Source organism: Clytia hemisphaerica, unplaced genomic scaffold, assembly GCF_902728285.1.
Source record: "Clytia hemisphaerica strain Z4C2 unplaced genomic scaffold, Clytia hemisphaerica genome assembly, whole genome shotgun sequence".
In the NCBI taxonomy this organism is placed as follows: domain Eukaryota; kingdom Metazoa; phylum Cnidaria; class Hydrozoa; order Leptothecata; family Clytiidae; genus Clytia; species Clytia hemisphaerica.
Window position 1 is genome coordinate 175,845 of NW_027104429.1, and position 18,287 is coordinate 194,131.

Here is an 18,287-nt window from a genome sequence, read left to right on the forward strand (position 1 = left end):
TTCGTTCGTTCGTTTTCGTTCGTTCGTTCGTTCGTTCGTTCGTTCGTTCGTTCGTTCGTTCGTTCGTTCGTTCGTTCGTTCGTTCGTTCGTTCGTTCGTTCGTTCGTTCGTTCGTTCGTTCGTTCGTTCGTTCGTTCGTTCGTTCGTTCGTTCGTTCGTTCGTTCGTTCGTTCGTTCGTTCGTTCGTTCGTTCGTTCGTTCGTTCGTTCGTTCGTTCGTTCGTTCGTTCGTTCGTTCGTTCGTTCGTTCGTTCGTTCGTTCGTTCGTTCGTTACCAACTTTCCTCAGGATTGAATCATAGGAATCTTTTGATTTTTGGTACAAAGGTGCAAAATGGTGGTGGTAAAAATGTGACGGAGCCCGATTTTCCAAAAAAAAAAATTTTTGGGCCAATTTGGGCCAAAAAACGGCTAAAAAACGGGTTTTTTAGACTTTGTGAAAAATTGGATCATTAATTTTTTCAGATTTTTTGTACGAAAGTAGGTAAAAGATGGCTCAAGCAGGTTTTTGCAAAAAAAATTTGTTGGCTCAAAAAACGCATGTTTATCTGTAAGAAACACTATTAATAAGCATAGATCAATGTTTTTAGCCAAATTACTCAATTTTTTTATGAGATAGATGTTTTTTTTTTTGCTCGCGAAGTCTTGAATATGAAAGATTACTTCAAGAGCATGAAATTTTGGTTTCTAAACGTTTTTTTATAAGAAACAAACGACTAATTTGGATAGATCGTCACTATTTGTGTTCTGAATGATTCTTTAACGGTCATGCTCACGTAGATATCAATTATATTTGTTAAATGCATAACCAGGTAGGTCCATAAAAGTATCACTTGTTAAAATATATATGGACATAACTGAATACGTAAAATTTAAGGGTTTAAAACAGGTCCAGTTAAATTGTCCCATGTTGATCTCTTGTATGTCAACATAAATTTGTATCCAGAGACAATACATGAAGTTTTATGACTACATATCATTTTTATCGTTTCAGCGCAACAAAAAAAAAACAATAAAACAATAAACAATGGCAACAGCTGCACCACCATCAACGACATTACATTTGCATCATCTACAATTATTTGGTATTTGTTCAATCGGCCAATATGCTTTACAACAATTACTAATGGATTTCTCGCTTACTGCTCATCCATCATCACCAAACGCTTTCGAAGCATTGAGTCAGATTCTCACACTCCATAAAGACAAGGTGCGGAAAAAGTTCAGCAGTATCTTCACAACTCCTACAGTAAGAGATGCTATCTACCTAGATGTTTCCAAGGATATTTTCCACTCGAGCATTCCAATTGACCGACTGGATATCAATACATTGATGGAGATTCTCCGTGAAATCAAAGATTTTCATTCTGCAAGCCCAAGTCACCATGCTGGATGGACTTGCTCAGATATATCGAACCACCGGACTAAGTGCTGTGTTGACTGTGACCACAAATGTTCCATTTGTGGGAAAGATCAATGCAAAAAGAACATATGCTGTGATTCAAAAAAGAAGTGTGCTCATAAATGTAATGTGTGTAATTCAGAGCAGTATGATTGTGTTGAAAACAAGTATGTGTGCTGTTCATCTTGTAAGATGTGTCTCAATTGTGTTTTGAATAAACATTCCCTTTCCGCGTGGAACGAATTGTATGAAAGATGCGTTGATAGGACGATCGGTGGTATCTGCGATTCTTTGAAATTACGACTGTCCATAAAAATCATTCATATTTTCCGCAACATTACGATGCATTTGACAAGTGCAAAATGTGATGACATGGATAAAGGATCTTTCAAAGACCCAAAGGCACCGGCTCATTGTGACACATGGAAGAAAATAAGAGAAACTCTATTTTTTGCCGTAAAATTTGTTTTGGATGTCTTGAAAAAGAATGGCCCAATAGGAACGAATGAGTACGATCAGCAGCTGTATACCCTTAGATCAATTTCCTCGGCAACTAGTGTAGATCCTCTGAAATTTTTTGATGGTAGAATCCAAACATTTCTGAGCATTGAGGGCTACACGCATACGTCGGAAGTATTGGAGGATATCTGCCAAAAGTTCGAGGCTGTAGATTTAAAGATGAGTGAGAAATCTTTAAAACTTGACGTCAAATTTGCTCTTCAGAAAGATGTCGACTTTGATTTAGATTGTGAAGAAGCAGTAGACATTGAAAATCGATTCCATATGGCTTTAACAAATTATGAAAGTTCTCTTCAAGCCTACATGGTCGACTACAGGTTAGAAAACTCTCACATAGCCGAGGCTCATATGATTCGTATTGAGTTCAAAATCAGTTCAACTGAACTTTCTTTTAAAGAATACGCTGACCGAAAATCTGGTCAATCATTGAGTTTGTGGAATGAGATAAAGAAAACTTTTTTGACAGAAGAATTCCAGAAGAAGTTTCCGTTTGCTACAAAAATAACACGAGGACATTGGGAGCTGGGATCACTGATTATTCATGTGGTCTTGTTGAAGGAGAGTGGGGAAAATTGGACGGAATGTGAACATCAGATCATTGATTTGTTTTTACCATCACTCTCTGCCTCTGTTGTAAATTATCTGCCACTTGTCGAATGCTGCTGCAGAAGGCTCAGCAATGATGATGCGATTGGATCAGAACCGTCAGATGCGTCTGGTCAATCTGAAATGAAAGTCACCGTCACATTCAATATCCCTACAACCTCTGTAGAAAAATTTCTACATATGAATTGGCTCTTTCCTGATTTTCTGACTGCTTTTTGGCAATCATCATGGAAGAATGGCGTCCAAATAAAAGGTAGGTAGGGAGAGTTTTCTAACGTCTTTAATTTACATTGATTCAAGCTAATTGTAAGGAAGGAAGAAGTCTAAAGCTTCTGAGGATGGCATTCATAGCTTCACGCATAAGGAAGTTGGGCAAACATCTCATAATTTTGCAATATCTGAAGATTTTTATAGACAATGAATAAATTGTCTCAAACAATGAAAAACTAATGACTTATTTTTGTGGAATGCATTTTGTATCTAAGTATCTGTAAGTGTCTAGCGGGGGCGCTTATTACGAGGTCTCCAGCGCAACTAACAAAAGAGAAATAAAATTTCTATGACTATGGTGTAGAGTTTATAATTTATATCCTGGTCCATATAACCAGGGTCTCTTTTAGTTCATACTTTTGTATAGAGAAAACACGTTTTGTCAAACTGCAATTCATTCGTCTGCATTGATTTGCAATTCTACTCGTTCGTTACGAAAGTGCAAGTAGCATAGATCTATTTCCTATATCAAAAATCAAAATCAAAAATTCAGAAATCAAAAATTAATAAACCAGCTGCGCTGGAAAGTCAGCCCAAAATGCTTAGAAGGCTTAGAATGATTAATAGGAAGTACAGATAAGAAATCTGGCTTTGTTAAAATCTGAGCAGCTTGAAAGAACGTATCAATTTGCTTGAAACGTTCAGAAGAAAACAGAGCAGTGCATAGTGGAATCCGTATCCAAAGCAGAAGTCGGTGAAAAAGATTTATTCCGTTGTTGTTATACTCTTTCCATGAGAATAATAAAAGACCCAGTTAGAAGAAATAGTCTACACTACAAGTAGTATATAACTTTTAACATTATTCGAAGGAAAAAAATTTCTTTGATATACACGTTTTTTTTTTTATTAGAACACCTAAAATTTGGCTCAGCCTGGATGTGCTTATTTTTTTTAGCAATTTTCAGCCTAAAATGTTCTTAAATGCGTTCTTAATTTTTCAGACTACTATAAATCGACAATATGATACAAAATAAAGAGCACTTAAATTTGGCAAAATTTGGACAATATTTGACTCTCGACTTTTGAAGATCCACCCCTAAATTCGGTTAAAACTGCTTAAAAAGAGGAAAGAATTGCAGTTTCTTGTCATTTTTTTCCAAAGTGAGGCTGGGCATGTTCTTAAGATGTTCTTAATTGTTCGACGAATTTCAGCCTATATGTTCTTATAAACTAGGTTCTAATAAAAAAAAAAACGTGTACTCACTTTCTCCACATATGCTTTCTCTATAATTAGCTCTCTTTATTTACAATACAAAAGCATCTTTTATTAACTATTGGATATGACGCAAAAAAGAATTTTTTTTCTCTTCTTTTTTTCTTATTATTAATTATAAGGCTTCTTTTTATGTTATGTGTTTTTTTTCTTTTCTAATTTTATCTTGCTAAGAAAAAATTATTTTCGCGCGCTAAATAATCCCGAAATCCTGTTTCCCGAAAAAATCCGAAATCGGAATTAAAAATGAAAGTCTTAACGACGACGACCAGCGGGAAAAAAATCTTCGAACCGATTTGAAGAGTCACCGGGGCTGACTAATAAACGGGAGGCTTAATTACTGCTAGGAGTTTGCAAATATATCCCCTAAAAAAACGTTATCATATACTAAAACCAACCTTCTATTTTAAGAGCCATTCGGCCTTTGAGAAATAAATGGGGTCCTGATAAGAAAGGTTTACCGCTGTTGAAAACACAACTAAAAAATGTCATCAACGCTTTTCAAAAATAGCCAGTGATAGAATCATAACATAGGGTGGGAGAATCGATTAACACTCACTTTGTCGATAACAATTCAGAACATAAAGGTCTTGTTCAGACATGAAAGTTTAAGTTTATGCTTAAGTAGTACTAAGTTGATATGGGAATTAAGAAATGTAACGACTTAATTGCTATTTCATTTTTTAAATAGATTACATAAGCGAGGAAAAAGGAATCCCCTTTTGAATGTTTGAATACGGACTTTACAAAGATGGTCGGAAATGTTGGTTCAGCTGATCAGATTGATAATCCTGGCTTTGAATGAAAGAGGACCCCAGCGGACCCTCAATTCATGCAATCACTCAATTTTTTTATCGAAATTCACGCATTCACGCAAATTTTCCTCGAGTTTCACGCAATAACCCGATTTTTCAGGAAATCGGTAAATTTTCGAGAAAAATCGGGGAGACATTGGAAAATCGGGAAAACTGCACATGATCGGTGGGAAAAAGGGAAAATTCACGTATTCACGCACAAAATAGCCCAGATTCACGCATTCACGCAATCAAAAAGTTAATTTTCACGTTCACGCAAGTTTTTTAAATTCACGCATTCACGCACCTTTTTTTCCAATTTTCACGCATTCGCGCAACCGAAAATGCCCATTCACGCATTCACGCAAACCGCTGGGGGGGGGCCTTGAAATGAAGGATTTCGGCTGGAGGATGGAAATTAACTTTGACCTTGTGATGTAGTGAAGATTTGCGTTGGACTTTGATGTCTGATAGGCGGCACACTCTTCGAATGTCGGTGGTTGAAAGGCGATTCCATACACACTTTTATAGGTATCCACCGTATCTTTATACATCTGCCTCCACTCTGCATTAGACATGATACTCCTTTTTTCAACTTCCACTCAAAACAACTTTCTTCTCCCTCTATCACTATTCATCAAAAATGGATTTACGATCCTTTGAATTTAGAGTTAATTGCAGCATGGTATGACAAATTTTAACTGAAAGTAATCATAAATCAGTCGTTTTTATAAGCAGCTCTCCAACAGTGGAGGCAGTTCTTTCATTTTATGCAAAACCAAACCATTTCACTGCTGATAAATGTTGATGCTCTGAATACTATTTTATTGGAAACAATCTATTTTCGGTGTAACTTTGGTTTAATTGGTCATTAGGCCTTCATTGTATATTTTTTACAATCCTTAGAAATTTATGAAAAGGACCGTTGATGAGAACCACCTATCTATCTAGCGTAGTGAAAAAGCACCCGTATTGTGTCCAGTTGAAATCTAAGACGGTTGAATATAGAAAAACCATAGTCGCATTCTGAAATGAACCAATCAGAAATTAGGGAAAATCAATTATGCTTTTCAAAGGAATCAAGATGGAATCAAAAGAAATAGTGCGATTATCATTGTATTCCTTAATCTATTCTCTCCTAGATGTAAACCCACCCTCTACCCCTCTCTTGGAGAACAAAAGGTTTAATAACCAATTTTCGTTAAATCTAGAATTTTAATATGAAGCGATCAAAATCTGATGTTAAGCACGAATCTTCATGGTATATTTTTTACAACCCTTAGAAATATATGAAAAGGACCGTTGATGAGAACCACTTATCTATCTAGCGTAGTGAAAAAGCACCCTTGGTCTGAACACGACCAAACTAAACAAGACGACTTAAAGTCGAAAATTTCGCATAATACTTGAACATCAACGACGAAGACGCGTGAAACGTGACTCCTGCAGCATTATGCATTTTGAATGAAGCGTTACACAAAATATACACAATGTATTGTACACACAGGTCATAGATGTCATAGATACCCTGTTTTTTTTAATGAAAAATCTCAATCCATTAAAAAAAAGATTCCTTAAAAGAATTAGAGAAAGAATTCTATTCTATAAAGCGTAAACAAAATCTTTCAATTCAGAATAATTCAGAGAACTGCATTATACTTGAGAAGAATAATTTTAAATTTTTTTGAAAACGTAGAAAAAAAAATGAACTTTTCATTCTTTGATGCCAGAAACCTCATTTTGTGCTTTGAAGGAACTTGTGATAAAGACTTCTTTCACTTGCGCAAAGTTTATATCAACTTCTTTTTATAAACATTAGAATTTATCTAAAATTGAGAAAAATGGCTAGGCAGAAAAATCTGTTGTATATTATCTTCGCTTTCTGATATAAATGATGGCCCACCACCATCAAAATCATTGGACTTTTCCAGAAAAAATTCGAATATGGGGGTGGGATGAAGGATATAACATTTTTTGGAAATCCCCCCCCTGGACATTGTGACTTTTGATCCCCCGGACAGCAGGTCTAACCCCCCCCCCGCCCCGGACAAGCATCAGTTGATCCCATCGAGAGCAAGTTTACCCCCCCCCCCAGGACAAGGCAAATTTTGTAGATTTTTCACTACCCTCCCCTCCAGACACTATATCCTCCACCCCCATCCCGGGGGGGGTACTAGGGCAAGATGGGTTACGGGGATGCTCCGCTGGTCAGGGTACCTTTTTTGACCTCCACGAGTCCCAGGTAGGGTCGCAAAAACACCAAAAAGAAAAATAAGTCCCTCGTAGGGTGCCTATTTTTGGAAAATTTGAGGAAAAAGTAGAAAATTTGAGAAAATTTTGGAATTTCAGTCCCATTCAGGGTCACTTTTTTCGCAAATTTCGAGTCCCACGTAGGGTCCATTTTTCGATCCTCAGCGGAGCACCCCCGTCGGTCGACAAGGGTAGTACCCCCCCCCCGGGACCCCCATGTACAGACATTTTCTGGAAGAGCCCATTAAAGGCAAAAAGTTGAGCACACACATTTTTTTTATAAACATACGGTAAATTTCGGCTGAAGCTCACTATGCTTAAGTAAAGCTCAATTTTGAGACTCGAATTATGCTTAACCCTATGCTTGGTAAAAAAAATTTGTAAGTTTAGATAGTGTACATTCTTAAGAGACCAAGTTGTGTTATTTATAAGAGATTAAACAAAATAAAATCACCAATTTTTCGAATTTTGTTTGTAATTCTCTTCTTCATTCTTCTGTTATTTTCTGAAGTCTGGGAAATTATGATTCTAAAGATTTCTTTGGCTGAGCCCAAAGGTATGCTTAGCATATGCTTAATTTTTCTGGAAATTTGAGCTTCAGTATGCTTATAAACGTTATGCTTATAAAGAAAATGAGTGCAGTTGAGCTCCAGCTTCTGGACTAGAAAATTGCAGGGTAAAAACTAGCCAACTTTAAGCTTTAAAGAAATAATACTTCTTGAGATTATTAAACTTTGACTCCTTTATAACTGCTTTAAACTGCACCCCATTAAACAAACCCTCCCCAATCTCTTGCCGATTATCCCGTGAAAAATATATAGGGGAAAGATTCCAGAAAAGTTACAAGAATCATAGTGCGGAAATGGGAATCTTATACAAACAACGTACCATGGTTCAAAATGAAAATCCTAATTAGCAAAAGGTGTATCAAGATCGGTGAAGTTTGATTGAAGCTCGATTAGTTTGATTTATTACCTTATAGCCCATTCTTTTTACATTCCAATGGCTTATTAGCAGACGTCCACGCTAAAACTTAAAGAGCGAGGCAATATCTATCATCCCATCGGGGAGGAAAAGCTGGAACTTTTACTAACCAAACTCATCGAACACCAATCAAACTTCATCGAATAAAAAACTGTCATCATTAACGAGGGACCGCTGTACATTGTACGGTGGTGTACGGTGGGGCTGGATCTAAATGTCCTTTGTACGAAGGTGAAAATAGGTTAATTTGAAATCTGCTGTATTATCTGTATACCCCACCTTACCCACAGTAAATCATCGTACAATGACAATGTATGGCAGTGTCTAGGCAGGGTTGTTTTGATTATACAAAAATGATTGCTGAATTTCAATTGACATGATTTCTAAGAAATACCGCCCGTGAGATCGGGTAACTTGCATAAGCCCTCAAATGAATTACCCATTTGGTCATTAAAATACAAAGTTAAATCAAAACAAAAATGGTAGGCTAGAGCTGCAAGCGGAGCTGCATAGTTCATTTGTTTTGAAATTTTGCTGCTTTGATTGGTCAGTCGTTTGATGGCTGTGCAAGTTACCCTCTGTTACCGGACTTCATGGTACTTGCTAAAAATGACTCTTTGTCACAACTGGTTTCACTATTAACACATAACTATCTGGTGAAAAAAGAAAAAAAAGATCATACCTGTGCTGTTTTGTAGTTTTGGTGAAGAAGAGAAGAGAGGGTTAGTAATGTTCTTGTTTGTTGTGGAAAATTAACTCTTTTTGTACTACTTACTAAGCATGATCAATTTATTGGTGCATTCACTAACTACACAAACATAAAGTACTTAGTAGTAAACAAATATTAAACCTATAAACACTCTACAAAAGATCAGAAAATATTATTTATACAGCAGCAGCAAGTTTCCAAGCAGCCATTAAAAAGTTCTCACGATGAATGTTTACAAAGGCTTGGTTACACTTCTTAGCTTTAGCGTATTTTATTTATTAGGAAAAGCCCTGTTTTTATCACTTTTTTATCTTTGTGAGTGAGTCCACCTTTAGAATATTTGCCGTAGTACGCCCGCAGCCAAACGCCCACGCCATAATTTGCGCCCCAAAAAATGTCTCGCCAGCCAGACACACGGAAGGCTATTGTAATACTTTCGCTAAGCGAAATTAATAAAAGCTCAAAATCACTTTTACGAATTCTTTTATAAACATAATCGATCTTCCCCTCGCTATTGCCATTGTTACAAGAGGCAGGTTTGGGTACGCCTCTTAAGACAAAGGACGTAACGAGGAGAAGATCCATTAAGTTTTGAAAAGAAATCGTGTAAACGATTTTTGGATCTACCTCCGGGTACCCCGGTGGAGGTCCTATAAATTAACCTGTGTTCTTCCGTCCCGGTCGTCCGTTCGTTCGTTCGTCTGTTACCAGCTTTTCTCGAGATTGGCTTTTTTGGCGCAATGATGCAAAAATGATGATTCCTAAAAAGTGCCCGATTTTCGAAAAAAAAAATATGCCGGAAAAACTGCTTTTTTGGCATTTTCTCCTGATTTTATCATTAGTTTTTTCTGATTTTTTGCTCAAAGATGAGCATTAACAATGCCCAAAACATGGCCGAGTCCGATTTTTTTCCGGCTGAAAATGCTGGAAATATCCCGGAAATCGCCGTTTTTCTGGATTTTAATTGGACTTTTTCCTTATAATTGGTTGCTTTTTAATTCAAAACATTATTAATAACAATGCCCATCATCAAGCATGTTTCAATTTTCAATAAAATTGATATTTGAAGCCGGAACTATTTAAAAATCGCTGGAACAACCTATTTTCGCCGGTAAGACAGTATTTCTTGAATTTCTCGAGCTTCACATTATATTTTTTTATGAAATTTTGCACACTGATGCAAAATGACAATACCTAAAATGTGATGGAGCCCGATTTTTGAAAAACATTCTTTTTCAGGCCGAAAATGCCGGAAATATGCCGGAAAACCCGTTTTTTTGACATTTTCTCGAATTTTCATCCTTAGTTTTTTCTGATGTTTTGCAGAAAGATGCGTATTCGCAATGCTCAAAACATGGCCAAGTTCAATTTTTGAGAACATTTTTTTCCCGGTTGAAAATACCGCAAATCGCCGTTTTTACAGATTTTCATTGGGTTTTTTTCCTCATATTTTTATGTTTTTTCACACAAAAACATTATTGATAACAATGCTCACCATCAAGCCTGATTCAATTGTCAATTAAATTGATTTTTGCGACCAGAACTTTCTATTTATTTTTTCCCTACAACCCTTCCGTCTCCCCCCATCAACAATCAATGATGAATTTATTGCGTTATGCATTTTCGCTAAACGCTATATTTTCTGACTGATTTTTTTCATTTTTCTCCTCGCATTGATATCTAACTTTCATCATCAGGTAGGTCCATTCAGCATCTAGCTTGTTCCAATTCATTTTAAATGAGTAAATTGGAAAATGATTTCGATGATGAGATGACGATGACAACTACACAAATGATCTAAAGCCATTTAAAAAATCTAAAGATTACACCAAAGTATCCATAAACAAGTTTGCATGTATAACCATGACTAACCATGATTTCTTGGAAAATGAACTCGCCCCTGTTTCTTCTTTTTCATGTTTTTATTTAACAGAAAGCTGTATGTTCAGTAGCAAGTAGAGGGTTACCTAGCCTGGTTAAGGCTCACCCTATTTTTGTTGCAGTGTTTCTCCGTGCCCTTACGGCTTTAGTGGAGTTGGTACAAACAAGCGGACTGCATTCTGATCTGAGAATGCAAATCGTTCTAGGGAGACCAGGCTGTAAACCAGAACATAAAATATCAAAAGCTAGACTGTGAAATAGTTTACAGCCTGAATATCCAGGTTAATTAACAGTTAGAGCTTGCGTACCTTAAATTGGTTTGCTTTGCATAGTTTTTGATCATGTGATTAAAAAGTTAACCAATCCTAAGAGTCAAAAATAGTAACGTGATCAAAAGATATGCAAATCGCAACTTGCCTTTTATTCACAACAAAGGAAAAGTTGACAATAAAGCTAAAACAATACAGAGTATGACAATAGAGAGTGGTGTCCAGATTTGGTGTAAAAAGTAAGTTAAATAAACCGAAATAAAACAAAAGATTCTTTTGAAGAACGACAAATAAACAAGAAATATGTTCAATTTGCCTTTTTGAGTGGAGTGGAGTGGAGTACGGGATTCACATAAGGATATTCTATTAACACAGGCTTTGAACTTTCACATGGCATTTTTTAATCCACAAAAAAATTATTCCAGCGATAAAAGAGATACAAGTATACACGCAGTTGAAATTCTGCACTTTAGAGACAGTGCCGTAGGAAGCATTTTTTGAGGGGGGCATAAGTTCAGTGACACCGCCAGCCCCCCTGGTCGAAAATCTTGATAAGATCTTGCAATTACTTCCTTGGATTCAAGAATTTTGCAAGATCAGGCAAGATCTTACATGTCAAAAGGGTTCATGGATTTAAGAATTTTAGGTAAGATCTTACAGGGGCTGATAGATTTTATTCTTTGTTAAGTAGATCAAGGTACCAAGGGCTACGAAATAATACATATTTTTTCTATAAGCATATTTTCTTTGGAAAACAGGCTCAGTTATGCTTAGCTATATTTTGGAATCAAGCACAAATTATGCTTATTTATATTTCCGAAAAAAACAGAGATAGATTTTTTCTGTAGATTCTTCTGCCACCGAATTGAGTGCAAATAATAGCAAGCTCTCCATTCACTGAATTCTTCTAAGGTTCATTTAAAAAACAGGCTCAGTTATGCTTAGCTATATTTTGGAATCAAGCACAAATTATGCTTATTTATATTTCCGAAAAAAACAGAGATAGATTTTTTCTGTAGATTCTTCTGCCACCGAATTGAGTGCAAATAATAGCAAGCTCTCCATTCACTGAATTCTTCTAAGGTTCATTTAAAATGGAAAAGAAAAATGAATCTTCCAAAGTACACAACCCATGACCAATGACCAAAGCTCACTAATATGCTTATTTTTTTCACTGATTACCCAGGTCTCAGCATGCTTAGAAACGTTATGCTTATAAAAAGAAAAACATTTTTTAATTTCATGACTAACTCGAGGCTATGTACACTTGCTAAAGATTGCTACACAAGTTTTCTACGTCTTTGACATACACGCTTTTTTTTATAAGAATGGTGTAAATCCATTTCAGCATGGACATTCTTAAGTTTTTTGGGAGAATCATCCTAAAATATTCTAACAACATTCTTAGGTTAAGGATCCTAATTGACAATTTATAATTTAAAATGGTCTCAAAATGGCATTCTTAGCTTGAGTAACAGAATTTCATGATGGTGATATTCTTAGCATATTTTTTATTTTTTGGCCATTTTCATTATGGACATTCTTATAAAGTGTATTCTCATAAAAAAAAGCGTGTACAATACACCTTTCCCGAGTTTTTGAAAAACACTATTCCAAAACCCTGCTCTACTTGCATTTAATTTAAAAAGATTCTACTACGAAATACGAAATCAACAAAAAAATAATTATCTTAAAAGCTTAGAAGATATTCAAAATGAACCAACAATAGTGATATTTTATTCCTGACAGTATATATGTATATTTCGATCTTGCGATCATCCTCAGGTCTAAAATCAAGAAAAACAAGAATTAAAAATCCATTTAAAATTTTTTTATCAATATATCTACTTTTTTTCTCTCTAGAAAACCGTATCTGTGCATAAAATGAAGTTTCAAGAGATGAATAAAACAATTATAAACAATTAAAATTTTAGTTAGTTCTTACAAAGTAAACAAGGGATGCCACCACAGATATCTGTAAAACCCGAAGGGCTAGATAGGCAACTTTAAGCTTTCTCCAGCAAAAAAAAGTGAAGCAAAAATTTGACTTTTTAAATTTCGTTCCGATGGATAGGATCTAGCATTTTAATTGTTTTCAGAGCGCGAGATCAAAAAAATTAGGCGGCAAACGCTACCAAAACTTGCTTCACTTTTCGATAAAGGCCGCAAATCTAGCCCTTCGGGCTTTACAGATCTGTGGATGTCACACAATATGAGCATATTTATTTTCTTATAAGCATTTACTTTATAAGAATCAAATCAATAATTCTTGATAGACGGTGATATACCTTTCAGTTATTAATTCTTACAAAGTAAACAAGGGATGGTGGGCAATACATCAGCATATTTATTTTTCTTATAAGAGCTATAAGCATTTAATTTATAAGAATCAAGTCAATAACTCTTGATAGACGGTGATACCCTTGGGTTATTAGTTCTCAAGAATTAAACAACCATTGTTCTTAAATTGGTCTTATTTTTTCAGCGATTTTGAGCCTCGTTGTTCTTATAAAATTATTTCATCAAGGCTCGATGTAAAGTAGATTTCAGATTAGCTTCAATCTCTACTTCTTGCTTTCCCCATGCAATTTAAACTTTAGGCGAAATTTTCGACTTCAAGTCGTCTTTTTTATTTTAGGTCGCTCTAAATTTTGGAATTCTCCAAGTCAAATTCAAGCAGGATTTAATTCCTACAATTTGGGACGATTCTTCAACCGAATGTTAGACGATCCTTTATTATGCAAAATTTTAGAGATTTTATCAAGATTGAGAAGATATTCTAAGTTCGTACTCTACAATATGTTTTCCCTCTTGTAATCTTGGAAAATATTTTTGTAAGAGCCATATTAGATCCTATATTATCTAAGATCTCTTGACAAGTTGTTTGCAAGATTTTCTAAGATCTTATCTTATGAAATCTTGTTTTCTTTTTCATAATCTTGGGACATATTCTTGTAAGAACTTGTAAGACCCTATATTATCCAAGATCTTAGATTTTCTTAGCAAGATCTTTTCGTTGTAAGATCCTATACTAGCCATAATTTTCATTAAAGTGCCACCGCAGAAGAACGATCAAATAAATTGTTGAATTTGGAAAGAAATGTTACTGATAGCCTTTACTTCTGTTAGAATGGCATCTCATCTGAAGCAAAATTTAGTCTACAAATATTAGCAATTTGTGTCCATCTCATAGATATCTTCTTATAGAGATAAGGTATAAAGTTATTTATCTGTTTTTATTTTTGTCATCTCTTTTATTACCAAAATAATGGTATATTATGGTTTACTAAACTGCCATTTTACTGTAATAGTCAAACGACAAGTTTTTGAAAGGATAAAAATTTCTAACTTATTGCCTTGCGGTTTAAATAGGGAATTTCCCAATAAAAAAGGAATTTCCCTTAATTCGACTCCCTGAGGTAATAAATAAAGACATATAGAGCTTTGAAAATGGGTAATCAGATCAAAAAAAATCCGGAAAAGTGTTTTTAATGATGATAAAACAATAGAAATACAGTCAAGCTAAGAATGTTACCGGTACACCATTTAACCGGAACTAAAATACTGAAAAACGCGCGCAAAATTATGAGATGTTTGCCCAACTTCCTTATAAATTGGAGAATAATTCGTTTGTGAATTACAAGATAGACGTCCAGTCGTTTATATGTTCATACTTTGATCGAGAAACATATTTTGTAAAAATAATTCTTTTGTCAAACAATTTTCATTCATTCTCAAACGCTGCTGACGTCATTAAAAGTCCCTCCCCAGGGGCTGGCGTGACACATGAATGAGCCTTTTTTCCGACGTGAATACGTGAATTGAGATTTTTAGCGTGAACGTGAAAAGCAAATCATTGTCTAAAACGGTCTAAAACACAAGGAATTTATTCTAAAAATCTAAGACCTAAATCTGTAAAGTTTTCTTGCTCGCTTTGCTCGCATAGTCTTGGATTAACTTATTGTCATATTAACATATTAACTTACGGTAAAGTCATTCAAAATAATAAAACTTTATAACATAAAAATCATCAAAGATATCTAAACAAATATTTTCGGTATTTTTCTGAGGACGTATTTTTTCATTTTTAATGACAATTTTTGTGATGCAAATACTGCATCCAACGAGAGCCTAGAGAAAAACAAAAGAATCTAGAGGAAATTTTCTCCGTCAGCGTTTAATAATGGTCGTCTCTCCGTAGTCACTCATATTGTTACTACAATACAATACACAAAATGATACCGCGTCAACTTAGAGACTCAGAGGATTTTTGCTCCTTACTCCAATAATTTGCAAAAGTAGTTCTAAAACATCTTGTATGCATGCAGCATCGAACAATTAATAAATAATTCCCATAGATAATGATGCACATGATGCCTTTTCAAATCTAGGCATTCTAAATTTTAAGTTTTCTCTTGAGCGAAACTCTTGGAACGCTGCACCGGGTACGGCAGGTACGTCGCTCGCCGTACCAGATTTTTGTCAAAAGATGTCAGTGTTCAGGGCTCTGAAAAAAAAATTTCAACTTTGAAGACCTTATTTTCGCGACATTTTGAAAAAATTTTGCGTTAAATGGTGTATCTTTAACCAAACCAAGAAAAGATTTTCGGAAAATCTTTGTAAAAGCTTCTTTGTCTCAAAATCTTGAAAATACCGGTTTTTGACCAATTTTTCATCCGAATAATTTTTGATACATCAAATTTAGAACATTTTTCCAAAAAATTTCAAATAGTTCAATTCTTTGCAGACAATTTAAAAAAAAGGAAAGAAAAAGGTTACTTACCGATTAAAACTTAGCATTTTTTTGCAAAATAGGGTAATATAACTCTATTAACCTATTTTTAAAGTTCGTAACATCATTTCTGTAATTAAATTCTTTATAACTCTTGATAGAATAAATTTCCAAACAACTTGTAAAGACAACTTTTTGTTAAAAGTGTCAGGGAATCCAAAATAAAAGTTTTATTTCAAATCCCTTAACAAATTTTTAGACTATGGTCAGAGCCCTTAAATAAAATCAAAGATTTTCGAAAGAATTGTGTGACCAAATGAGGCATACTTGGCCGTTTTTTTAGTCCTAAAAAAGCGAAAATTATCGAAAAATTTCGCGCCCGCTTCGCTCGCGTTGTTGTTTTCCATAAATTTCCTTCCATGAGATGGGGGGTCAAATATTTGAATTTACATCCTACCGCTCCACCTCTTTGAAGCTTGAGTTGAAGTCTACAGCTTCCGAAACCTTGATTGGCCAAACCTCGATTTAAAATTAAAAAAAGACTTCTTACGGGTCTGCGAGGAAGAAAATCCCACACCAAAGGCCCACCCTACGCCAGAGGGGTATTTCTTTGTAACTTTGGCACGTCAGGCCTAAAACATTACTTTAATAAAGCTTAAATAGCTGTAAAAGATGCCTTAAAAGGTCGACGCTATCAACAATAAGGTCACAAAACTGCAGAAAACTACATATTGGCAAAAATGTTTGGCATAAGAATAGGTCGAATTGCTTAAAGAAACCATAAAAAGGTATCATATTTAGCGAAAAAAAATTTCCGTGCTTGAATACGTGAATTGGCAAAATTTTGTTCGTGAATACGTGAATCGAGGGTCGACTGGGAGGCCTCATAAAAATTGCATTTTGAAGCGTATCTTCCATTTCTGGGAACTTATTCGGCCAAATCAGACAGATGACCTCATTCTGTAGATCTAGTTTATTTTAATCAGTTTATTATAATTCAAAAGTTGACTTTCTAAGGGTCTTTCCTTGGCCAAAATGATCTTACCCTCTTCATTTCTCCATAGAAAATTTCCGCAATCGTTAGTCCCAAGCGATGAGAATGAAACACCCTATTTATGCTACTTTGTTGAAACAAGAAAGGCTATTTCGCCAAAGGACTAATGCCAATGAAATTGACTTTTAAAATCTATACGCTAAAGCTTTTTTCAAGAAATTAATTTGATTTGATTATTGTATCAGAATTTGTGCTCATTTTCAAGAACTTTTGTGATATTCTAGGGCTTATTGGATGCATTTTGTTTATGATATCCCTGCACGACGCCAGGGGACAATCCCTAATCAAAATAGGCTTAAGAGAAGATGATTCTGTGTACGAAAACTTTGCGCCAAACAAAATAGAGACTATTTCAAATATGATTTCAGATTCTTGCTTGGATCAAAGGTCAAAAGTCCATTTTGGTGCCCATTTTTAATCTAAATGTGCGAGATGTCAATTTTTGTTAACAAACTTAAGAATTGTGCATTATTCTATGTTATTTTGCTATTGTTTTAACAATTTATAGGTGTAGTGATTCGCAATAAAAATGAGGATGGAAAACAGTATTTACAAGATCCGGTGAACATGATCAGATACGCTCTGAAGATGCTTGCCAGCATTGAGAAGGTAAATAGGATCCAAAGTTCATTCACAGAAATTAAAAATATTGGTGGCGGTGGCGGTGGCAGTGGTGGTGGTGGTGGTCGTGGTGGTGGTGGTGGTCGTGGTCGTGGCGGTGGCGATGGTTATTATCCGTCATCTCCAAACCGAAAGTCGCCGACTAGATCAAGTATTCAAATAGGCCACACATTCTCTTCACCAAGTGATATGAGGAGAAACACATTCTCTTCACCAAGTGATATGAGGAGAAACACATTCTCTTCACCAAGTGATATGAGGAGAAACAGATTCTCTTCACCAAGTGATATGAGGAGAAACACATCCTCTTTATCAAGTTATATGAGGAGAAACAGATTCTCTTCACCAAGTGATATGAGGAGAGACAGATCCTCTTTATCAAGTGATATGAGGAGAAACAGATTCTCTTTATCAAGTGATATGAGGAGAGACAGATCCTCTTTATCAAGTGATATGAGGAGAAACAGATTCTCTTTATCAAGTGATATGAGGAGAAACACATCCTTATCAAACTGTATGAGCAGCGAACCTTTATCATCAGAGGTAAAGTTCCCAATTTCAAAGAAGTAAACAATGATGGTATAAATACTTAAAATTCCAGGCGTTGGTTTGGTGGAAACAGGAAGAACAGAAAAAAAACAGGTGTCAAAAGGGAAGGTACACGCTTTTTTTATAAGAATACACTTTATAAGAATGAAAATGGCCAAAAAATTAAGAATATGCTAAGAATATCGCCATCATGGAATTTAGCTACTGAATGCCATTTCAAGAGCATTCTCAATTATAAATTGTCAATTATCCAAGTAAGGCTCACTCCTTTCACAAAAATGCCATTTTATTCTTGAGATGTATGTACTAAATGTTAAATCTAGTCTGAATTAGAATCCAAACCCAAGAATACTGTAAGAACTCCCGCCCATATATTTTACGAACAGCGTTTACAGTTTCTTTGGATTAAACGCAGAAATCTTCCTTAGAAGTGATA

General features: G+C 35.2%; 1 protein-coding gene across 1 annotated transcript; it reads left to right on the forward strand.

Moving 5' to 3' along the window:
* Positions 1 to 996: 996 nt before the first annotated feature.
* Positions 997 to 17,872, forward strand: LOC136820561 (uncharacterized). The gene is made up of 2 exons (XM_067076749.1): positions 997 to 2,778; positions 17,190 to 17,872. The coding sequence occupies exons 1-2, from the start codon at positions 1,026 to 1,028 to the stop codon at positions 17,870 to 17,872; spliced, it is 2,436 nt and encodes an 811-aa protein (XP_066932850.1). The 5' UTR covers positions 997 to 1,025.
* Positions 17,873 to 18,287: the final 415 nt, after the last annotated feature.

Excerpts from the sequence above, each read along its gene's own strand:
- LOC136820561 (XM_067076749.1), top strand. The coding sequence starts at position 1,026 with ATGGCAACAGCTGCACCACCATCAACGACATTACATTTGCATCATCTA. Across the intron at positions 2,779-17,189 it reads GAATGGCGTCCAAATAAAAG|GTGTAGTGATTCGCAATAAA; the intron begins GTAGGTAGGGAG and ends AACAATTTATAG.